This window comes from Lipotes vexillifer, unplaced genomic scaffold, assembly GCF_000442215.2.
Source record: "Lipotes vexillifer unplaced genomic scaffold, Lipotes_vexillifer_v1.1 scaffold302, whole genome shotgun sequence".
In the NCBI taxonomy this organism is placed as follows: domain Eukaryota; kingdom Metazoa; phylum Chordata; class Mammalia; order Artiodactyla; family Lipotidae; genus Lipotes; species Lipotes vexillifer.
This window is the reverse complement of record NW_006798913.1, coordinates 3,195,157-3,221,092: the sequence shown is the minus strand read 5'-3', so window position 1 is coordinate 3,221,092 and position 25,936 is coordinate 3,195,157. Positions and strand designations below refer to the sequence as shown.

Here is a 25,936-nt window from a genome sequence, read left to right as displayed (position 1 = left end):
TAGAGAGGTTAAGTAACTTACCCAAGATCATGCATTTGGCAAGTGCAGTGGGGTACATACCCAGGAAACCTGGTAGTGGAATTGACTCCAACCACACTCTGCTGACTTTTCCAAAGAGAATCAAAAGAATCAGAGTTGGCAAGCATCTCATCCTATCATTTTACTCATTTAATAGAAAAACAAATGAAAAAACAATAATCCATCCACATTTTACCTACAGCTCTTACGTAAGGGACCCATACTGTGCAGCTAGCTGGGAGGAGATGAGAATGGATATGTGGTCCTAATGCTTAACCCAGAGCCTTTCCTGCTGTGCTGGATCAGCCCTTAGATCCCTTTCACTCATCTGCACCTACAGTCAGCGCATCCACAAGGAAGGTCCTGATGTAAGAAGCAGAGAGACCTGCTCATTCACATTTTATGGGATCAGTACAACTAGGACAGAAAAATATAGAAAGATGACTGTGCCATGTATATTACCTTAGATTGAGGCTTATGACTATTCCTTAATTCAAAAAAATATCTATTAAGCACGTCAAGCACTGCGTCAGGTACTGTTTGGTGAACACAACAGTCCCTCATGCCATTGGTCTTTGTTACAATAGAGAAGATAAACAGTAAATTAATGAATTAAACAAAATAATTGTACTATAATTGTTGAGAAGAAAATAAATAGAAATCTGTAAAAGAAATATCAGAAAAGAGCAAGAGACTTGTTTTTAAAGAGAGAGTTTTGAGATAATTGATTTTGTCAGAACCAGTGGTCCAATCATCCAGTATAGAATACACTAAATATAATTACATAAACTGATCATGTGGGGATAAGCATGCTTGACATGTTTCTTTACTATTTTCTTAAAGTTCCAAGTTAAAGTATTGTTTGTGGTGCTATTATGTAGAAATCTGGATTGGGTGAACCTATTTGAATTTTAGAGGCAGGTTGCTTATTCTAACAATGAGCAAACTATAATAAGGAGATTCATATAGAGAATTATATTTTATTGTGACTCATGCCTTTCTTTGGGTGTAACATGTTGGAAATGAACTAATGTACAAATAACCTTGATTATTTAAAAATAGGAAATGAGATACCTATAATTCAAAAATACTAATTAAATGCAATTTCAGCCAGATTCTTGTATGATAATTTAAAAGAAATACATGTCATTGCATTATTCTCTATAAGTGACAGAGAATTTTCCATTTCAGACTAAACATATATATTTTACTATTTTTTCATTCCAAGATAAGATTTCCCCTATCAATAGAAAAATTTCAAGACAAAATCATGGTTGTCATTATTTAAAGAATGCCATATTATAGATTAAAACATTTAGCATAAAAAAAGATTGCAAGTCTTGTATAGTACATTTTTATGTTTAATGGAAAAAAGGTATTATTTTCCCTACTACATTTCTAATATTATTTTTGGCAGAGTTTTTTCTTTTTTTAATGGAAAGCACTTGCGTGAAATGTTTTTTGACAACTTTGAATCTGGTTATCTGTGTGCCTATGTTTCTGATAGGGTAAAAGTACTGAGAGTGGTCCCTGTAACACCCGGTGCTTCCTTTGTACTACCTTCTTTCCCTCTCTAGACCGTGTCAGTGTCTGTGTCTGTCCTCACACTGAGCTGCATTGCCTTGGATCGGTGGTATGCGATCTGTCACCCTTTGATGTTTAAGAGCACAGCCAAGCGGGCCCGGAACAGCATCGTCATCATCTGGATCGTTTCCTGCATCATAATGATCCCTCAGGCCATCGTCATGGAGTGCAGCACCATGCTCCCTGGCTTAGCCAATAAAACCACTCTCTTTACAGTCTGTGATGAGCACTGGGGCGGTAAGTCCATTGTGGCCCTTGCATTTATATGACAGCTGCAAATTGAAAATCTAATTTGCATAGCCCTTGTAAAGCTGGCCTTGTGTATTTTATTGGCATTTGTTAATATCGTTTATTTTATAACATGGTAGAACATAGTATAGTCTCAGGTGTCAGGTTCCCTAATGGGCTTCAAATACAACTGGATTTTTCACTTTAAAACCATGTCTGGCCTGGGAACATGAATTTCTTGCCCGTGGACCTATGCTGTTCTCTGAGTCAGATTAGCTACACACGTTTTCTCTATTCATAATATAGTAAACTGATACATTTTATCACTGGAATATTTTCTGACTTAAGAATTACACTAATTATGAAATTATGAATCTTTTTTTGGTTTCCCATCTGATATGTTCAGTGGTTAAATTTAAGCAATCAAGTTAGGAGGCCTTATGCTCCTTTGGTTCAAAACTCTCAGCAACAGTCTTTGAGGTTTTTCTGTAATAGTGGAAACACCTTTATCAATGCCTGGTGGTGGCACAAATCTGGACACAGCAAAGAATGAAAGAAAATAAAATAATCCTGCATTTCAACACTAGTTACAAAATTATCACACGGAATTTAAAGGAAACAATCTGTTCTCTTCTGGGTAAGTATATTACAATGGCTCATATTTAAACTGTAAACATTAGGAAAGCACTTGTTTATTGGAAAGATGTACCAACAGAGGCAGTGCACACCAAGGTTGTTCATGGACCTGGTATTTTCAAGCATATGAATCTCTGAATTCATGTTAATTCCTACCTTGATTCTTTTATTGGAACACTGAAAAGAGGAAAATCAGGAACTGAAAAATTAGGCATATGTTTTCACTACAGCAAGATAAAACTCAAAAGACACTGAGATTATTCCATATGTTATCCAAAGACCTATAATACTTAAAATTTCAAAATTTGCTTTATCTATTACTGTAAATATTAAATACTCCTTTTAAAAATTGAGATTTATTCTTCCTTTCAATTGCAATTCTTTTGCTGTATTTCTTTCTGTATCTTCTTCAGTTTTTCCCAAGTTTCCCCATTAACAATGAAGACAAAAACAAAATGAGTAGAAAGTTCCAGAATGATAGAAATATTCCTTAAGTGTCTTCAGTCCCATTTATTTAATGTTCAAACAACATCTTGAGTACTTAGGATATGCCAGAAATTGTGCCAACCTGAAGAGAAATAGACTCTGCCCAAGGGAACCCGTTGTATATAATGAGGCTGAAATGCAAATAAATAAAGGTTTATAGTGTGATTAGTATTTTAATATACTTATATACAAAGTGCTAGGAGCACAAGTGAGAGGACAAACTCAGTCCTGGCCATGTGAACAAAAGTTTATAAGGACCTGCTAACATTTCAGCAAAGCATTAAAGATGAGCAGGGAGGAAGCTCAAGGGGCAGTTCATTTGCTCAGGGTTTGAACTCTGTTCTCTCAGAATGAACTTGTTTTGCCTTTTGATTTGACTATGTCTTAATGCTTAAGTATCTCACTTATTTTTCAGCTTAATAAAAACTTTAAAAATGTGGAGATTCACTAGCATGAGTGTGATTCTCTTTCAATGTACAATTTAATAATTTGGCCAATTAAATGACGATAATCTACCAAAAAAAAAAAAAAAAATGAGTAGGGCTTTTCTAGACAAGGAAGAGGGAAAATGGTGTCCTAAGAAGCAGGAAAACTCACACAATGGGCACCATTCCTTGAAGAAGAAAGGAAGAGAGTCCAAACTTGTAGTTTCTGGAATACAGTCTAAAGAACTGTGTTTGGGAAAAGGTGGGCTGGGAGCCAAATATGACATATCTCTTACTATTATCTAATTCCTATGCAATGAGTTATATTTGGAAAAGAGCCTAAAGATCTCTTGATCAGAATGCTTTAGTTAATCATGATGAAACTGAGCCATAAATTAAATTATTTGCTCAATATTATGAAGCACATTTAAATATAAGTGTTACCGAACCCAGATTCGGCTGCTCGTCCCTCAGAAGTCAATACTCGAGAGGCAAGTGTCAGTAGAAAGGAAAGTTGTGTTAATCAGAAAAGCTGGCAATCTGGGGAGAAGGTGGACTCATGTCCTGGGACCACCTCCAAAGATTCTGCTCAGCCATGACAGTTTTTGAAGGGAAAAAAGGGGGAAGAATCTCAGTGAATCATCTAGGCAGGAGTTTGGATTCTGCATCATTCTCCATTGAGTGTAGGCTGGCTGACTCTCTCTTCTTTATCTTGCCCATGTGGGCTGCCTGCAGGATCGCTAAGGGGACTGTTGTGGGTAGAGAGCTAGTCATTCTTTAACTATTTAATTCTTCATTCTTACTTCTTTTAATCTAGATAAAGAATCCACAGGTTATGCAAGGCACCGTGTGTGTTCAGGAGAGCATAAGTCAGGAGTTAGTTTGAATTGCCTAGTGATTTCATTCCTATAATTAGATTCTTTTAAGGTTAGAGGGGAACAGAAATGGGCAAACAGGAAAGGTGCAGAAGAGCTGCTTTCAGAAGCTTCCAACTCACAAGCTGGGATTCTTTAAGTTTACGGAGATGGTAATTAGATTAAAATTCCCACCTATTATTCAATATGTGTCAGTAGTAGTTTCTCTAAAGTATTTGGGTAATTAATTTCATTTATAAGTCTGTGGACTGATTTTATAAACTTGTCCTTTTTTTAGTGTTGCCCTGAATGATCAAGTTGCATTAACTCCCATGAGCAAAAGGATTGCAGAACTAGGGAATCCCGTTAGTCATCATGATTAAGTAAATAGCTGCATCATTTTCTAATTAACTTTAAGCAACAGATATAAATATATAAAAGGCATCCCAACCTCTCACATTTTATTACTTAAATATAGAAGGGATATTTTCCTTAAAAAAAAGAAATTATTACCAAATACCTAAAAATCTAAACTCAGTCTTCAGAAGTCATTTAGGAAAGCTATTTGAAAGTGATTTTATATTAGTGTAAAATTACTTAAAATGATTTTAAAAGCTAAGTGATACTGAATTGAGTTGATCATCCACAAAATCAAGCAATAAAATCTATGAAATTAGTTTTTCATATATTAAATGAAATTATCAATAACTTCATGTTCTTAAGAAGAATATGAAAAATTAAAAGCAGGTTCTTATTATTCTGCTCATTAGACATTTAGTTTATTTTAATGATTTTTACATTAGCATAAGCTTTGTTAATATAAGCTATTTATAAATCTAGGTTTAACTTAAAATTTTAAAGCTTGGATATGTATGTGATAGTCACAACTTAAAATCACCATAGAAAGGGCTAGCTCTCTAAAGTTCAAACATCTTGAAAGTCCATTTAGTCCCATTTTTAAAAAAATTGTTGTGAAATATCTTTTATTTGCTATTAACTCATAAACTGATTTCTTATCTTTATCCTAAGTTAAATTAATGATTTGGTTATAAAAGTAGACAGAGATATCATTATGGTCCTACAACCAATATTACAATGTGGAAAGAGTCAGTAAACTATGTGGTCACTTGATTCATATCTATCAAATAACTTTTGGGAAAGTCTTGCAAATGCTGTCTCACTCATGGTGCAAAATAACTGAGAACTCTGTCTTACTGGAAATAAGACCACAAATATGTAATATTTTATGGATACATTACTTCTGCAACTCATTATGTTGATCACTGCCTATGGTTTGTTCAAAAAAAGACCACAAACTTTTCAGTTCTTGGCAGACACACTTGACACTCAAAAACAAATAAAATGTGTTAATATTTATTTTAACGATGTTTAAATTATGTTTTTGTGTATGTTCACTGTTTGCATTAATCACATCCATTCACACTTCTGAAAGTTTAAAATTCTTCCAGAATTATAACCATACTTTCTTGATTGCTTGGTTTGTAAATGCATATTTTCACAGGATAGATCCTATTGGAAGAAATTAACTGTCTTTTCCCACTCAATCCAAGATATGTTTTACTAGTAATTCATCCAACTTTTAATGAGCATGTACTGTTTGTCAAACATTGTTTTGGATGCCGGGGATTTATAATCTCCCTCCTCTTGGATTGTACTGCCAAATTATTCTTTGGTGGTCTGAAAAATAATAATAATAGTGGAGCCCTTCCTTATATTCAAGCTAATTATGGTATGTGGCCTATTATGAGATTTGGAAAGTATATACATATGTGTGTTTATTAATAGGAACATTTATTGAAAACACTTATTAGGGAGAAGTTAATAAAATATATTACAGATTCAGATAAACTTTTATGGATACATGAACTTGGAAAAGACTCTCCAAATTGAATATTTGGAAAATTATATTTAATTTAATTTTCCATTGAATCCTTGAGAGGTGTAACATGAAGGAGAAAATGTTTGTCGTTTTTAGGTAATTATATTAACATGTTCACTCAACAATGGACCTTAACTCACCTAAGAGAGGTTAAGCTTTATCTATCTAATACATGACATTTTTCTTTAATCTCTGATTTCAAAGACTAAAGAAAGATCCACATTTGCTCCTTATTTGTTGGTTTGATATACATACAAGAATGTATGCAGATTATGCCTATTCATCCGTTGAGTAGAGACACGAAATTTTAACGGTTGTCAATCTTTAAAATGCTGTTTTCTAATTTAGGGAATGCTTAAGTGAACAAATTTCATGTAGCTACTTTCTAGACATATGAATGTCTTAAAATATATTTAAAAATATTGCTTATCAAGTGTAGAGAAACTTCAAAGATAGTTTCAACACATATAATTTAAACTTTCAATGACATTTCTGGGTTTTCAATTAGCTTAGACTCTAAGCATGAAATGAAGAATCTAAGACGATCATGTTTCCCCAATTACCTATAATAATCTCTTTATTAAAACAATCTATCTTAGCCTGCAAGTGTAATTTTGCTTGATCAGTTTTTCTCTCTGTTGATGTTCATTATCATAATATGCATTTACCAGCCAATTACATATTTTTCTAACTATTTATAAATATACCGGTTGCAGAATGAGCTTTCTTTCCCGTCTAAAACTCCAGACTGTTATCACAGCGATGGTATCCATCTCTGCAGTTTAAAAATAAATGACCTACCAAATCTACCTTTCTCCACTCACTCAATTTAATTGTCTGATGCAGACATCAGGGATTCACAGGTATGTAAGCTTTAAAGGTATATTTTTTTTTGTGGAAAGCTTATACGACACTTTCTTCAAAACAAATAGAAGTTCAAAGCCACTCAGGTGCCTGGGAAGTGCCGAGGTCACTCTCCAGCTCCTTTGAAATTGGCTCTGCAAATGCTGCATGGCACTTTGAATGCTGTGGCACTTCAAAGGGAAAAGCTGTTTGCTATTCCTCCAGTCAGGCTGCTCGGATTCTATCACTTTTTATGTAACTGGCTTGTTTTTCAGGATAAACTTGAAAGGAAGTTAGAAACTGAAGCTGATGAGCTAGATGTGAGCCACCTGGGCCCCAGAGAAGCTAAAAATGACACGTCAAATTGGTCTTTTAGACCTCCTGGTAGCACATACACCCTGCTGTGTGCTCTAAAGATTGTAGTGGAGAAAAACATCTGTCTGAGAAAGAAGACAGTTTTAGGAGTAAAAATAAGAAGAATATTAAACTCTAGAAGACTATGAAATCAATACTGTGGAGGATATGTTGACTTACTAGAACATATACAAAATTCCTCTCTAAGTAAGTTGTGCATGTGTGTTAATGCATGTACTTTTAATAAAAATGAGATTTTTAGGGATCTTTAAAGTTAGATTTCAAACCAATATGGGTATTTTCTTTTTTTGATATCCATCTTACTTATCAGGCATAAGCACATATAGGATTGTAGTGATTGCTTATTTATCATTAATTCTATGTGCGCAGGTAATACGTATCACATATTGATATGAGGATATGTTGATATGTTGAAAATATATTCACTAAGAATTCAATTAATGTTCAATAATTGTTATCAGTCATTATGGTCATCATCATAATTATTATTGGTTAATCCTCAGTATAAATTGCTCTTACCACGTTTGAGCACATAACCGAGTCTTCATGCTTCTACATATTTTCTGAAGTAACAAAAGTAATAAAATCCATGAAAGTGATAGCATTATCCTTCCATAATAGTGTAGAACCAATCCTATTGCCAATATCAAAGTCGAAATAAGTTACATAATTTTTAGAATTAAAAAAAAAAACTTTTGTTTTATTAGTTAGAATTGTATCAAATTATTGGCATTTAATGTCCATGGTATCCATTTAGGATATATTGTTTCTTGTTTTACATTTAAGTAAAAGTAGCTTGATCAGTGTGATATATTCAAATACTAGTTAAAGAGAAATATCCCTTAAAGTGTTTTAAAAGTCAGTAATGGATATAGTTTAGAAAAATTTAAAATTAATATTAAGCCACAGTGCCAATTGATTGACTCCTTATAAATGCCGTAATCTGATATGTATTACCTGTGCACATAGAATTAATGACAAATAAGCAATCACTACAATCCTATATGTACTTATGCCTGATAAGTAAGATGGATATCAAAAAAAGAAGATACCCATATTGGTTTGAAATGTAACTTTAAAGAACCCTAAAAATCTCATTTTTATTAAAAGTACATGCATTAACACACATGCACAACTTACTTAGAGAGGAATTTTGTATATGTTCTAGTAAGTCAATAAAAATAATCATTATCAAATGTTTGCTGTTTTATTTTTCCAAAAACTTTCTGAATTCATATTTGGAGATACAACTGGGAATATTTTCTCATCTCTCAAGAGGGAAATGAAGAGGAATCAACTTAGTTTACTGTCTTTTTCCATTTTAACTAAAGCATTAGCAATTAAGTTTTGATTGAGTAATGTCCCTCCTTGCAAATCCAAGTATAGGACGATCCAAATTAATTTTTATTGATTAATCAGATGTAATTAAGAGAAAAAAAGGCTTTTTGATAAATGAACACTTGACTGGATAGACTATAGTAACACAAATTAAGAAATGGCTAATTGTTCTTCCTCTGAGTAGATTACATGACACTAAGACTTTGCATTTAGTACTGAAATGTAAGTAGTTAATATTATATATCATTTTCCCCTTTTGTGTGTATGACATAACAGTGAAATCATATAGAAGGTAATTTTGAAGGCAAAACATTGACAGATGTACTTTTAAAAAGTCTATGAATTATAATATTTTATTATTTTAACTTTCATTCCAGGTGAAATTTACCCCAAGATGTATCACATCTGTTTCTTTCTGGTGACCTACATGGCACCACTGTGTCTTATGGTGTTGGCCTATCTGCAAATATTTCGTAAACTCTGGTGCCGACAGGTAAGTAATTTCAAATAACTTTCTTGTGTTTTCCTTAGGATGTCCTTAAAAACAAAATTTAAGAGTGAATTGAACCTATATAATATGCTTAGCAAAGGATTGTGTGTCCTTCTAAAATAATGAGGTCTTAGTCATGAACATATGTCTAGGCATTTTTTAGGGTGATATTTAGGGAATGTTATTTATGAACTGCCTTAATGACTAAATTTTAAACCTCTGTGATTAATCGACTTGATTTTTGTTTAGAATAATATTGTAAATTTTACTTTTTATGAGAAATAACAAATAAAAATTCCTTTAAAGTTTCCTGAGACTGTAAGTAAAGATGTATGTAATACATTTTTGATGAGATGTATGTAATACATTTTTATTATAGGGTTAAATCTCCAACTTCAAAGATCTTATTATTTTTTCAAAACAGTAGAAGAGTCAGACAGAATTGAGAATTTTAAAAATTGTTTATGCTAATTTGTATTGAAATGTTAGATAATTTTGCTATGTATTCATTCACTCATTTATTAACTCAGTGAATGTATTCATTCACTCAGTTATTCATTCATCAAATATTTATATTACTTTTGCATGCATATCTGATAAAAAGCTAAATGTTCTAGTCTGTGTCGTTGGTGAATTCATAGTCTAGAGGAAGGAAACAGTTCCAGGGCAAAACTCACCTTAAAAAATATAAGCAAAGGGGATCAGAAAAAAGCTTAGTGGAGGTGGATCTAATTCAGACCAGGAGACATTTAAGCTGAATCATGATGACTCTAAGGAAATCGACGAACATGTAAAGGTACAGACAAGGAATATAACTCAGCTTCTTGTACTTGTAAATTGTATCTTAAAGTGCCACATTTCTCAGAAATGTATCTCTTTTTTCCTAAATTTATTGCCAGTATTTTGAGCTTATCAGGCTTGCGGAAAGCCACACACTTAGTCTGTTTGTTCTGACATATTTTATCCAACTGAAAGAATTTACTGGGCCACTTTACTCATTTAAAGGATTTCATAAACCTTTTATTTGGTTTTTGTCTGAGGATGAGTCTTAATCTGGGTCTTCTTCAACCCTTGTTATTCAAAGCGATTTTTAAGATCATCTTTTACTTCTTGTATGTGAGCAATGGTTGTGTTTTTCAACCCCGTATGTCTCATAATTCCAAATGTTTTCATTTCCTCTATTTTTGTAAAGAAGTCACTTCTTTTCTGACGTTATAAATGCATTCTGTTCCCCAGTCTTTGTAACTAAAATAACAAATGTGTATCACTGTAAACCATGAGTGGTGATTTTCCACATCGTAGGGATAGTTTCCTTAACAATCTCCACCTGGCCAGTGGGAGTGAATGACCAGAACTGATATAATACAGAAGTCAAAAACACAGACTCAAGGTCCTGACTGCATGAGTTTAAATTCTAACCCTGCCATTTAACAGATGTGGGAGTTTTGTCAGTTACTTAAATTTCTGTGCCAAGAAGGGGTGCATAGCATCTACCTCACACTTATTAGATGAATTAATTCAAGTGCCTCAAGCATGGAAAGGGCTCATTAAATAAAATATCATAATAGTATATGCTGTTATTTAGCCTTTCACCTCATTCTGCTTATATTTCTAAAATAATAAGCATGTGTTGAATCGATGTTTGTGACTACTTTCTTAGATAGATCTCTTTCATAGTACTTTTAAGTAACATGAGAATGACTTTTTATTTGTCTGTCTGCTCTAATCTACTAAGATGGAGACAGTACACACTAGCCTTGATCTTGTAGCCCTCCACCTAGTACATGCATAGCACATATCAGTTGCTTGATAAATACTGTATAAGAAAAAATTTAGTGGAAGAATAAGAGAAAGTGCTGGGAAAGTTTAGATAGAAGAGGAAAGAGAGGAATCCATTGCTCAGTTACTCAGAACAAAGTTCATAGAAAAATTAGAATTTGAAAAATTCTTGAAGAAGATAAAACTTTGATGAGCATGTAGGCATAAAGATAATTTAGATTGATATTTTGACTAAGAATATTCAGTGTTAAGTGCATTTCCTACTTCCATATTTTTACTGGGTAGTGTGAATTAAATATAAGAGATGCTTATATTTGCTTATTCATTTATTTACAGAATGACATAACTTTAAAATTTCTTGGGTGTACATAAATCTATCTTGTTCATCATCATCTTCCCAACACTTAACATGTTACCTTGCACAAAAAAGTATTCAAAAAATGTTTGTTAAATAATTAGATAACTACCAAATCTCAACCAGTTTACTTCTTCATTATTTAAGCTTATAGTTCTCCATTTCTCAAACTCTAAAGTAAGCTCAAAATTGTATTGCAGGTTTAGAAATAGTCCACATTCTTTTGATGAATTGTCCTGGTTAGTACAAGCCACATGATCCAGAATATTTGCAGTAAAATGCTTGGGCTGTGAAACTAAAAACATTTACAAACAGATTGCAATAGAAAACAGCAAGTTCATCTGAGTTCACTTTAGCAGCCACGGTAAAGTAAATTAACCCCAAATGGTGATTATGTAGAATTCTGCTTGAGCAACTATCAAATTCCAACTGTTAATGTCTCTAAACAGAGTTCCAAGGCATTATGTGCGCCATAGTCTACATCAAGTAAGCCATCAATCAGAGGGCCTGTCTTATTTGCTTAAAATTACGGAGATGCAGGGAATCTGTTACATTCTTTGAAATATCTAAGTGTAAGATTATTAATGAGCAAAGTGTCTGTCCTTGTCTGACTTTCTCAAGAATTTTAAACCTCATTATGTTAGTGCAAGTTCATTGGCCTCATGCACAGTGAGGTGAAACAAACCCGAAACTTTGGAGTTTGGAGCAGAGAAAGTTTATGGCAAGGCCATGCAAGGAGATGGGTGGCTCATGCCCTACAAAGCCTCTGAACTCCCTGAAGCAAAACATTTTTAAAAGCCAGGTGAGGGAGGGGTGTCGCAGTGTATGTGATCAGCTTATGTACAATTCTCTGATTGGCTGATGGTGAGGTAACAGGGTGGTGTCACAAAGCTTAACATTATCAGTCCTTATCCATAGACTCCAGGAGGCCTGGGGCTATGTGCTCATGATTATCAAGTAGTTAACTTCTTCTATTTGGTGGGGGGTTTTCACATCTGTAAAACAACTCAGGATATGGAGGAAAGGCCTGTCCCTAGAAGACCCCATAGGGTCCTGCTTGGTTACAATGAAAAGAATTATCCAATGTTTTGCTCTAATCAAAGACTTAAATATTATCTTTATTTGACAATGTGTCTCAGAGAACTCATTCAGTCTGGAAATTCTACAGGATCTTCTCTAGAACTCCTCTTTTTAAGGCTCACTAAATCTTAACTCTTGTGTACCTGACAGCATTTTTTCAGTTCTAACTCTCAAATAATTCAACACTTCAATCTTACTCATTATATGAACTCACATTAATTCATTCCACAAATATTTATTGACCACCTACTATGTGTCTGGGACTGTGTGAGGAGCTGGGGATGAACTGTACTGATACTTGAGTCTGGAACTAAATTTCAATTTTCCAAAGACTAAAACTTTGAAAGAACATCCTTGTTCCAATTTTTATCACATTCTCATCTACTGCCCTTTATTCTTCAACATTCTTCAAAAAGAACTTAAAATAATTAACATTAGATGATAACAAGTTAGTTTAGTATGAGAAAATAAACAGCAAATTATAATTGCAGAGGCAGAATCAAATGGCAGTAACACAAGTTCACACAGAGAGATAAAAGTAACTATGTAGGTAAATATAGAAGAGAGTATAAATATATTTTTGTTTGAAATTCTTTTCTTCTCCTATTTGACTTGAGATAACATTGTAAAGCAATAATTATAAAACTGTGAATCTTCAGCTTATAATGTATAAAGATGTAATTCAAAGAAAGGAGGAGGGAATGAAGCTATATTGGAGCAAAGTTTTTGTATATTATTGAAATTAAGTTGGCATTAATCTAAACAGATTAAGTTGTTAATTATAATCCTCAGGGCAACCACTAAAAAAATAACTCAAAAAAAATGTAGCGGAAAAAAACAACAACAGAAATAAAATGCTGTACTAGAAAATATCTGCTTAGCACAAAATAAAGAAGCAATGGAGGAATAGAGGAACAAAATAGAAACTATACATATACACACACACACACACACACACACACACACACAAACAAACAGCAAAGGGAGACATGTAAATTACACCTTCTCAATAGTTACATTAAATGTAAATGAATGAAACACTCTAGAGGTTGGCAGAATAGATAAAACAACAAACAAACAAACAAAAACCTGATTCAACTGTATGATGTCTACAAAAACACACCTCATATTCAAAGACACAAATAGATTAAATGTAAAATAATGAAAAAGAGGTACTATGCAAACAGTAACCAAAGGAAAGCTGAAGTAGCTCTACTAATATCAGACAAAAGAAATGTTTATAAAAAGTATTACTATGGGTAAAGAGGGATATTTCAAATGATAAATCATTCCATCAAGAAGATATAAAAATTCTAAACCTATATGCAGTTAATAACTGAAGCCCACAGTACAGGAAGCAACAACTAGAAGAATTAGGTGGAGAAACAGACAATTCAATATTAATAATTGAAAACTTCAACACTCATCTTTCAGTCATGGATAGAAAAACTAGGCAGAACATTAACAATGACATAGAAGACTTGAAGAAAACTATCAACCAGGTAGACCTAATATATCTATGGGATACCTCTTCAAAAGTAGCAGAATACACATTCATCTCAAATGCACATGGAATAGTCTTCAGGTTACATCTTATAATAGTCTATAAAGCAAGCCTCAAAGCATTTTAAGTGATTGAAATAATAAAAATGTACATTCTCTTGCTACAATGAGACAAAATAGTTATGATCCTGATCATAAGAACTTAGCATATGCATCTAAATTCTAAAAGAGAAGTGCCAAGGTGGGGAAAAAAAAAAAGTTGTCAAGGAGTGATAAAGTTAAAAGATTGCTATTATTTTGAATGGGATTTATTGCATTAAATCTATAGATCAATTTGGGGAAATTGACATATTAACAATATTAAATCTTATAATCCATGAGCATGGTATATTTCTTCATTTATTTAGGTCTTCTTTAATAGCTCCTAGCAATTTTCATAATTTAAGTACACATAGTTTGTCCACCTTTTGTTAAATGTATTCTTAGAATACATGTTTTGCTATTGAAATGTGTTATTTTCAATTTAAATTTAGAATCATTTATTGCTAGTATATAGAAATACAGTTGATTTTGTTTATTGATTTAGGGTCCTGCATATTGCTAAATTCATATGTTTAGTTCTAGTGGCATTTTTGTAGATTCCTTAAGACTTTCTTCATAAGCAATAATGTCTTCTCAATAGAAGCAATCTATATGCCTTTTATTTATTTTTCTTTTCTTCTTGTACTGGTTAGGATCTCCAGTACAATGTTGAGTAAAAGTGGTGAGAGAAATCTTTGTTGGCTTGTTCCCAATCTTAGAAGAAAGTGTTCATCTTTCATGTTAAGTAGGATGATACCCTAAAGACTTTTCATGGATGCCTTTTATCAGGTTGAGAAAGATTCTCTCTATTACTAGTTTACATGCAAGTGTGTGAAAGTTTTCAAATGCTTTTCCTTTCTCTATTGACATGATCATAGTTTTTCTGTTAATATGATAAATCACATTGATTGATGTTTTTAAATGTTAAACCATTACTGCATTGCTGGAATAAATCTACTTTTTTGAGCAAAATTTATTATCCTTTTATTTATTGTTGGATTTGGTTTGATATATATACTTTGGGGAATTTTCATCTCTATTCATGTGAGATATTTGGTCAGTGGTTTTCTTTTGTTCTCATGTCTTTATCAGGGTTACTGACTTCATTAAAATTCATTGTAATATTATCTTTTCTTTGAATTTCAGAAAGAGTTTAAATAAGATAGATATTATTTATTTTTTATGGTTTGATTGAATACTACATCAATGAACTTATCTGGGCCTGAGTTTTTTGGTTTTGTTTTGTTTTGTTTTGTTTTTTGTAACAGGATTTGTAAAGACACTGTCAGTTTTGGTTATCTTTTTTTTCATGGTGTTTATCCATTTCATTTAAGTTCACTGAGTTTGCAAATTTGCTGGTTGTTCATAATATTCTCTCATCCCCTTTTTAATGTTTGCAGCACATTTGCTTATCTTGGCCACAAAGACTTCTTCAGACAGGGCAGGTTTCAAGGTACACCATCTACATGACAGTTCAAATTCATAACTGTTATAATACCTCTTCCAGGATGTATTTTCACCTCAAAGGTGATTTTAAAGTTTATTTATGATATTGGAATAAAAGCAGTGTGTGTGTGTGTGTGCTGTGTGTACTGTGCATTGTGTGTCTGAGTGTAAGGGTGTGTGTTGTGTTTGTGTATGTGTGTGCTGTGTGTGTGTGTTGTGTTTGTATAGCGTGTGTTGTGTGTATGTGTGTGTGTTGTGTGTGTGTTGTGTTTGTATAGTGTGTGTTGTGTGTGTATGTGGTGTGTGTGTGTGTGTGTGTGTGCTTTCCACAGTCAGGGATTTTTGAACCCCCGCTGAGATGACAAGGAAAAGACCTTCTCACATGGACAGTCCCATAGACTGGATCTCTCAAAACCCTTTTGTATGACTATTATTGCTTTTATGTAACTAGGCATGTGTTAAAAAATTTGCTAACTTCCATATCAGATTGTGTCAAAGTTTATAAATGGAAATGGTGTATCACAATGGGAAAAAATGAACTTTGCAATCAAACAGACCTGAGTGCAAATTCTGCCTTGTCACTTATTAAAGATATAGACTTGGATATTTTATTTAATCCCTCTCAATGTCTGCTTGACCATCTGTAGAATGGGATTTACAATAACTTATTTTTAAGAATGCATTAATGATTACTCCAGATTGTGCATCATTCCTGGTGCTCAGTTAAAATTAGTGATTTCTACTGATACTATGCTGACTTTCTCTAGACATACACAAATTATTGATGGGGATTATTGTATGTCTCTTCACAATGAGTGCAGGATTAACCATCTTCTATTTAGATCATCATCTAAGAGGGGACATCATTTCTGCTTTTTTTTTTTTTTTTTTTTATGATTGCAGGAACAATAGTTATGCTCCCTGTCGCAGTTTCTCTTTATGGGAACTCTTTCTGATGGTTGCAGAAGTCATCAGATGCAGGATATTGATTTTTTTTCCTCAGGGGAGCATTGAATAACAGATTGCTTAAGTTTAAATGATCTCTTAGAGATCATTTAGGAAACAGTTCAAGGCCATTTAGCAGACATTAATAGGGTTACTCATGTTGCAGTTTTTCTGGAAATTTCCAACATTCTTTGCAGCTTCTCCTCAATTATTTTTAAAAATGACTATCTATAAAAAAGACTCATAGAAGAGGAAGGAGTCTCAATCAATGGATAAGAAGATTGAGTGAGGCCACCACGATGTGAAAAGGTCAGCCTACATGGCAGGACATACAGAATACGAAGAGAAATCATTTATCAGGTGTTTTTCAATTTAAGGGCAGGTTTTCCTTAACTTCATTTGCTTCTTTTTGAGAGAGAATAGTTATATTCAAAAGGAGCACCATAATTAATTAATTATCATTAATTCATCTGTGTGGAAATCAAAGTAAAATTCTGTTCTCAAATTAAAGCTTATCTAACACACTTGGATCTTGTTATGGATAAAGCAACAGAATCCATCCAACATCCACTGTGAGAGACCCATTGGTCTGTTCTGGCTTGCAGCACAGAGATAAAAGCAACAGCTGAAAAATCTTAATAGAACTAGGATGTGCTTATGGTGTGCTTGTTGGCACATTTTACTCTTAAAAAATTACACATGCTGAATTTTATTGTTTTGCTCACTAAACCCTATCAATCTTCATGAGCTTATAATTAACACAATATTATACTTGGAGGGACTCCCTGCTATTATCAAATAACTTTGAAAAGAAGTGGAAAAGTACAAATTGTGTAGCTGTTGTTACAAATTCCAGCTATTTGAAATGTTCATGGAAGACCACAAGGGGTATTCAAGGTTTTATGTGCATTTTAAAGGGTCGGTCCTTCAAGAAATTTTGTAACAACAAATGATAAGCAACAGAGAATATTTTATTTTACTTTTATTCCTTTTATTCAAAGGTTTGCCTTAACCAAACCTGAGAAGCAGAAAACCTGATAAAAAGCAATAGGTAGTTAAGTCCTATCTCTCCATCTGGCAGCAGGTGGCAGTATTGATGCATGAAAAACTATGCAGGTTACTTTTGCAATTACCTGTTAGGTTTTCCTTCTGTTTCAACTCTAGGTATCTGAGCTGAATCAGAATTCCTAGTAAGAGCTCTTCTTCCCCAGTTTTCAGTTCTCTCCCTTTTAAATTAAGAAGGTTTTTTTTGGTTTCATATTTTTTTTAGAGTAGTTATAAGTTCACAGGAAAATCAAGTGGAAGGTACAGAGATTTCCCATCTCTCTCCAACCTCCATTCATGAACAGCCTCCCCATTATCAGCATCCCCTACCAGACTGATACATTTGTTAAAACTGATGAACTTACATTGATTCATCATAGTCACCGGAAGTTCACAGTTTACTTTATGGTTCACTCTTGATGCTGTACCTTCTATGAGTTTGGATGGTGTATTCAAATACATTGTATAATGTGTAATGACAGGTATCCATCATTATGGTATCATGCAGAGTAGTATTTTCCCTGCCCTAAAAATCCTCTGTGCTATGCCTATTCATCCCTTCCCCCATTACCCCTGGCAACCACTGATCATTCTTCTGTCTCCATTGTTTTATCTTTTCCAGGATAGCATATAGTTGGAATCTTATAATAGGTAGCCTTCTCAGATTGGCTTCTTTCACTGAGTAATATGCACTTAAGTTTCCTCTCTATTTTTTCATGGCTTGATAGCTCATTTCTTTTTAGTGTTGAATATTATTCCTTTGAGTGGACAACTTCTCTTTTTATAAAGAGATATCGTTTCCATTTGCATCTCTCTTTAGACCTCAACAAAATGGTGATGTTGCAACTTTTTTTTTCCACCCAGATTCCTATTTGGCACTCGGCTGTATTACTCAAGAACACACTCCACTCAGCAAACGTTCTGGGGAAAGAGGCTCGCAAACCTCCTAGACTACGGGTGTCTGGGATACTCTCCTTACTGTGTCTTCCAATTACTCCTCCAAAGTGGAACTTTCCTAAATCAGATAACAATAAAGGGTATCCGTTCCTTTCAGATTCCTGGAACATCATCTGTAGTTCAGAGAAAATGGAAGGCCCTGCAGCCTCTTTCACAGCCTCGGGGGCCAGGACAGCAGACCAAATCCAGGATTAGCGCTGTGGCCGCTGAAGTAAAGCAGATCCGAGCCAGACGGAAAACAGCCCGGATGCTGATGGTTGTGCTTTTGGTGTTTGCAATTTGCTATCTACCAATTAGCATCCTCAATGTGCTAAAGAGGTAAAGTTCACTTATTATTTGAAAATGAAGAGATCAGCCATTTTTCTTGGTTCTTAATTAAGGACTTTTTTTAAGCCAGAGAAAAATGGAGACCATCTGCCTAGATAGCTTGCCAGGCCAGATAACTCAATGTGTTGTTGTTACCAGCAGGTAGGGAACACAGTTTTTTAGAGCGCTGGGATTTTAAATGCTCTTATCCATGCAAATTCTCTATTGAATGGCAGACATAAAACAGATGTTCCTCTGACCTCTTCAAGCTAATTGCTAAGCCTTAGATGCAGAAGAAGTTCTAATGCAAAACACTCATTTACAGCTCGGAGCTCTTTTTTGATCAGAACAAATGGGTTTTCCAAACTTTGTTCTCAAAGACATAGGAAACGGTGACAGAACTTTATCTAAAGGATAAAAAGAGATAAGAATTTTGTTAGCATTCTAATTATACTTAAAAAGTGCATTTGTGAGCACACACACAAACAAATGGAATCACAGCACATACTGTGTTTTGACTGTTTAAATAGAAAGAAAGAAAATTCATTTCCTGACATCATTGAATCAAGTTTAGCATGAATATTAATAAAAATCAGTACAAAAGTTTTCAGTAAGAGAAGGTATGTTATTTCTAATGCTGCAGAGACACTTTTAAGTTCAAACAACCAACATGATCAACCAATGCAGGGAACAAGGAACCTTCTGGCCAATCATCTTTATTGGGAATTATCGTAATAGTTGCACAGAGACTGGCCCCAAGGTAATACTAATTCTGTTTATCAGAGGCTTCGAAATAAAACTAGGATTTCTTCCCTCATTTTTCCTGGATCCAGAGTCAATATCCTATTCCTCATGTCTGGGGACTGTGAAGAGAGGCAACTTTGGCTGGAATCACACAGTCTAAAGGTGGTATAACCAGCTGCAAAGATTTGTCATTCTCTTTTGGACCTCTTTTTTGATTGTTTAATGACTTTTTCTTTCTTTTTTTTTTTTTACTTCTTTAAAATAAATTTTTATTGAAGTAATGTTGATTTACAATGTTGTATTCATTTCTGCTGTATAGCAAAGTGATTCAGTTATACGTATATCTATTCTTAATGACTTTTTCAATGGAAAAGAAAGAGAAAATGAACTTCTGTTCAGCAGTTTTGTTTAGTACAGACACAGCCTTAAAGGTATAAGATATGTGGCAGCTTGGGTCCTTCAGATGTATACTGGCTCACAGGAAAACAAAAGCAACTTTGCCCTCCATATTTTTTCATAATTCCTTTCTTATTTTTCTTGCCCACAGAAATCCCATACAAATGTATTCTAGTCTGATGATAGATGATGATTTTTGCTCTAAAGAACCTTGTAAACATGCAAGGATACTGGATAGGTTCTCTCCTTTTTTTTTTTTTTTTTTGTACTTTTATTTTAGTCAATGTAAACTCAATGAAAATTGGATTTACTGCTCTCTGGATGACTCATTTGGATTTCCTGTATCTCAGCACTTGTACCTTCCCTTTAGCTGGTTCCAAATACCTACTTCTCCATAATATTTCTCTATTCTTCTGACTTACAGACCTCCCTTTCCAAGGAAAATAAATGGATTTCTAAGGAGAAAGTCCACGTTAAATTTAAAATAGTTTCCATTTTTTGAGACTTCTGCTCTTTGTCACAAAATAAAAATTTCAAAATAACCTTGAAAATTGTTTTTCTCTTTATCACACATATTTTCTTCAAATACTTATCTCTGTTTGCCCTTGCATTTTATGCTTGTGTTTTCTTTCTCTTACAAATAAAGTCCTAAATTCTTTTCTTTGAAACTTAGTGTTTTGTCTGACTAGTCAAAACCAACTTCTTTAAAGCAGGTCTGGTTTGTCTAGGATTTCAAAGATACATTGTGGTAGAGGGTCATAACATATTAATTCTATTTATCCATGTTGTCTTACTATATATTATATTTTTGTAAAACTGTAGTACTCCTTGGAACACCACTTTATTCTGGCAACATATTTCTATCACGGGCACAAATTCCACAATCAGTGATGGACCCTCTGGCAGGAAATGCATTATAATCTTCAGCCTATACATTTATTGGGTAGTTGCAAGTTGCCTGCTGTTGTCTAGTGAATAGAATTTGATAAACGGGTATTTTGAAGTACAGAACAAATCTTAAAAATGACCTTTAAGGAGATAATAATAACATATTTTTCAGAGTTTAAAATAATAAAAAAAAAAATTAAAACTCATGAACTTAAGAAATTACCAGAATTTTGCCTATTGAAAACTAGCTCTTCTCTGCATATAAAGAAATCCCAGAAGTCAAATTTCAGCAAGGCTGTAAGATTGGAGTTGAAGAAATGTAATATTGATCAATGCACAAATGAAAGTAGGAAGTGCTTACAGACTGCAATTTAGAAGTGCTTTTGTATACACTGCTATGTTTAAAGTAGATAAGCAACAAGGACCTACTGTATAGCACAGGGAACTCTGCTCAATATTCTGTAATAACCTAAATAGGAAAAGAACTTGAAAAAAGCATAGTATTCAGTATATGTATAACTGAATTACTTTGTTGTACACCTGAAACTAACACAATATTGTTAATCAACTATACTCCAGTGTTAAATAAATAAATAAATAAAATACACACAAAATGAAACAGTAACAAAAGCTGCTCCATTGTGTTTAGAAAAAAATGAAAGAAGGTAGATAGATGTATATTCAACCTTTGTATTCTTATTGCTGTTGTTTACAGGAGAGACCTTCTCTGACCTGATTTGGCTTTTGATTTACTAATTGTGCCTTGGAGGTGCCCTTCAGGTACTGAAGTTATTCTAGCCCCACTGTGTGCCCTAAACCTACAAGTGGTCTGTCCTGCAGGGCAGCACTGGAGTCAGGGAACTGCCACCAAGGGCTGTGTTCACCCTTGAATTTAATTATTTAAAAGGTACTTTCCAGAATCGTACTGCATTTCATGTTACTGTTTCTTTTCCTACAGAGTATTTGGGATGTTTACCCACACGGAAGACAGAGAGACTGTATATGCCTGGTTTACCTTTTCACACTGGCTTGTATATGCCAATAGTGCTGCGAACCCAATTATTTATAATTTTCTCAGTGGTGAGTTTTCAACTGTTTCTTCTGTACAAACCACAGGCCAGGGTGAGGGATTGATGACCAGAAGGTCTGAACACTTTTGAACAGTATGAATATATTAGTTGTGATACAATGAGAGTATTTTTCCCTGATCTGACTGGTCTTGAGTTTTTTCCCTTATAAGAGGGAACATGTGTTACCTAACGCATCAGAAAAAATTATCTAAGTAATTTTTTCCATAAAATCTAGAAGAAAATTTGAAATAGGAGGAAGGTGAGAACTGTGAGAACTGAATAAGAGAACCTTGCTTGTCATACATTAAACTTATGATTTATAATGATGTAAAATCATTTCATCTGAAAATAAAACAGCCTTGCTTGTATCATTTCCTTTGACAACGTTTGTAGCCTAATTGAAATGGAATTGGAACCTTTCCACTTTTAGGTATTTCTATGTATTTACAATTCTCTTGTGGGTAACATCTCTTGGGTTTATCTCAAGATTTCTCACTGATCACAAAAAAAATTACATTCCTCTAAATAACACATAAGCTAAATGAACCACACATACACACCTCTACAATTGATTTCACCCATCTGTTTATGGAATCAATATAATTATAAAAATCATTTAAATATTGTTTTATCTACCAACATTTTGCCTGATTAAGTTTTAGAATTGTGTTTTAATTAGCTGTATCTTTACATTGTCTTCTTTCCAACCGGTTAGCTATTTCTTTTTTTTTTTAATTAATTAATTAATTATTTTTGGCTGCGTTGGCTTCGTTGCTGCATGTGGGCTTTCTTTTTAGTTGAGGCAAGCGGGGGCCACTCTTCGTTGTGGTGTGCAGGCCTCTTATTAAGGTGGCTTCTCTTGTTGCAGAGCACGGGCTCTAGGTGTGCAGGCTTCAATAGTTGTGGTTTGCGGGCTCTAGAGCACAGGCTCAGTTGTTGTGGCACATGGGCTTTGTTGCTTTGCAGCATGTGTGATCTTCCCAGACCAGGGCTTGAACCCATGTCCCCTGCATTGGCAGGTGGATTCTTAACCACTATGCCACCAGGGAAGCCTGACTATTTCTTTTTTATTTCCATCTCCAAATATATGATGATTTTATATGAAAGAATAAGCAATTCATTTTATTGCATGCTGAATAAAGTATGTGCATTTTCTAACTTCATCTTTGGCCTTCCAGGTTATATAGGTTATTAAAAAAGATAACCAATTAGGCTTTTTGTTTTAAATAACTTTTTGTTTTTCAGTCATGGCATGTACCCTCTATATACCTGCTTTATTTCACCTTTTGGTGAATCAGGTGGTGTATATGTGAGGGGTGGTTTGTATTCAGTTGCCCCTTTTCATGCCTTCCCCTTACACATTCAACCTCAGTCTCCAAAATAAAGACTACATTCAGACTGGGATAAGCAGAGACCACTGCCCCAGTGCTGTTTGAAGGAAGAAGTCACAGCTGAGGAGCTGTGACTAAAAAAGCAGTGGGGAAACACTTGCTCTGGGCTTAGGGATGACTAAGGCCCTGAGCTTGTACTAAACAGGGAAAATCTATTAGAGGGTCATAGGGAGAATTATCTGAAGTAGAAGCCACAGAACCAAGTCAAAGTGCCATGGTGGGGGTTAAGATGAGGCAAGAAGGCAGCTGATAATCAGTGGGAACCAATTTTAATCACTCAACAACCCAGGTAGGTAATCAAAGCTCAGAGAAAAGAACTGGTGATTTCCAACACTGCCATTTACCCTTAGAGGCTTAAAAGGTCAGTGTTTCATCCTTCTCCTTCTCCAATGTCACATCAATAATTTAAAGATAAAGAAAAACTTCTAAAGTTGTTTGTTTTTCTTTCAGTTTGTTCTGCCTTATGCAGATTATGAAACGTTAGAAATTTTCTAGATATCTTGTTGAACTGATTGTGTCAATAGAACAGTTTCTTCATAGTACAATGCAGGGATAATTTCTGTGTACCTTTGGCCATGTATAACCTAGGTTTCATCATTTTTTAAATTGTTAAATATCTCTGGGTAGCTTTCTGCTGATACTCAGCTTTACTATAGTTATCTAGTTAACAATAACCCACATTCACAAGTATAGGTGGTTTGCCTCTAAAGGCATCAAACAAACTCCAAACACTGGGCATGAAAAGCAGCCTCACTATTTTATGGAAATGTGTCAGTGTTTCAAGAGTGTACCAAGCATTATTTCATTCTTTTTTATGGCTGAGTAATATTCCATTGTATATATTTGCAGCAAGATGTATGGACATAAAGATTATCATACTAAGTAAAGTGAATCAGACAAAGAAAGACAAATATCATATGATATCACTTATATGTGGAATCTAAAAAAAGTGATACAAATGAGCCTATTTACAAAACAGAAATAGACTCACAGACATAGAAAACAAACTTATGGTTACCAATAGGGAAAGGGGTGGAGGGAAGAAAAATTAGGAGTTTGGGATTAACATATACACTACTGCTACTATATATAAGATAGATAAAGAATAAAGTCCTACTGTATATCACAGGGGACTATACTCAGTATTTTGTAATAACCTATAAGGGAAAAGAATATTAAAAAGAATATACATGTACATATGTATACATATATGTATATATATGTGTGTGAGTATATATATATATATATATATATGTATATATATATATAGCATTCACTGTGCTGTACACCTGAAACTAACATGATATTGTAAATCAACTATACTTCAGTTAAATAATTAATTTAACTGAATAATTATTAATTAATTAATAATTATTTAACTGAATAATTAAAATTAAATTGATTAATTATAATTAATTAATTAATTTAATTAATTTAATTATTAAAAAAGCTTCCAATAGCCAATTTCCTTTTCCAAAATAGGAGCCAGTCAGTTGTATTTTATTCATGATTGGTTAAAACATATTGAATTCCTTTTCCTTTCATTCTCCCTGGTTTGCCAGGAAAATTTCGAGAGGAATTTAAAGCTGCATTTTCTTGCTGTTGCCTTGGAGTTCATCACCGCCAGGAGGATCCGCTGGCCCGGGGACGGACAAGCACTGAGAGCCGAAAGTCCCTGACCACCCAGATCAGCAACATTGATAACATATCAAAACTGTCCGAGCAGGTTGTGCTCACGAGCATGAGCACACTCCCAGCAGCCAATGGTGCGGGGCCGCTTCAAAACTGGTAGAAGATTGATGCCTAGGACAGGGATGCCTGAGTACCACTCTTCTTTTTTTAAATCTCTGTACACAGAAATTTTATTACTTTGTGGGCCCATTTTTTTTAAAAAAAGAAAATGATCTCTTGCTCTTTGGAAATAAAGTCAGTTTAAAATCATTTCTCAACTTTTGATTGAGATATGTTAGAAGTTGAAACTTCCACTGAACTTATTTTCAGGCTGTTTCACTTTTAGCTTCATGTATAAGGATTTGTGTCAATTAAATGTATGAGCATTTCCAATTCTAATTGTTATTTTAATCTTACCTTCAAATTGGTAGCTAAAAGTTGCCCAAACTTATCCTTTGGTTTTCTTTGGCTACTAAAAGAAGTAGCAATTAATAACTCTGGATTAACAAGAAATATGTTAGTTGACATTATAGTTTTAAAAAATCACTAAAGAGTGTCATTATGGTGTGACATTTGAGAGTATATTTATATACAAAATAACATTATATTAGATAACTCAAAAACTATCTTTCAGAACTATAAAAACATGTATACTATTCAACTTTATTTTCCATTAATTTTATAACTCATTTACACAGTTTTCTTGGGTTTGTAACCTTACCATTGCTAACATTTATCATTTCAACATATGGACAATAAGACTCTGTATTCAGGTAAAAACTGTGGAGTAACTATAAACACACAATTTCCATCTCTAAGGGAAGATTTCAACATTTAAGACTAAGATATCCCATTATTGTATTCTTCTAACCAATAAAAATGAGGTAACTGGCCTTGCTAGATGAAATTAAGAATTCAATTTACAAAGAAAAATGGTAGTAGAATACCAAATCACATCTGGGTCCCATATTGGACAGGGTAATGCCATGGAGATCTGATGGTAAATATTTGCATTTATTTACGTTTTGTAAACATCTATCAAACACCTCCCAGAAAGCACCCACCGTGCTAGGTGCTGGGGTGTGAATGTGCCTTCAAGACAG

The 25,936-nt window shown here is 33.8% G+C and overlaps 1 protein-coding gene across 1 annotated transcript in view; it reads left to right on the top strand.

Moving 5' to 3' along the window:
- HCRTR2 (hypocretin receptor 2) overlaps positions 1 to 25,229 on the top strand; it is a 34,988-nt gene extending 9,759 nt beyond the window's left edge. Inside the window, exons 3-7 of the mRNA XM_007471200.1 lie at positions 1,596 to 1,839; positions 9,065 to 9,180; positions 18,465 to 18,685; positions 21,660 to 21,781; positions 24,725 to 25,229. Coding sequence (XP_007471262.1) covers positions 1,596 to 1,839; positions 9,065 to 9,180; positions 18,465 to 18,685; positions 21,660 to 21,781; positions 24,725 to 24,954 — 933 coding nt within the window. The 3' untranslated portion in view covers positions 24,955 to 25,229. The remainder of the gene's footprint in view (positions 1 to 1,595; positions 1,840 to 9,064; positions 9,181 to 18,464; positions 18,686 to 21,659; positions 21,782 to 24,724) is intronic.
- Positions 25,230 to 25,936: the final 707 nt, after the last annotated feature.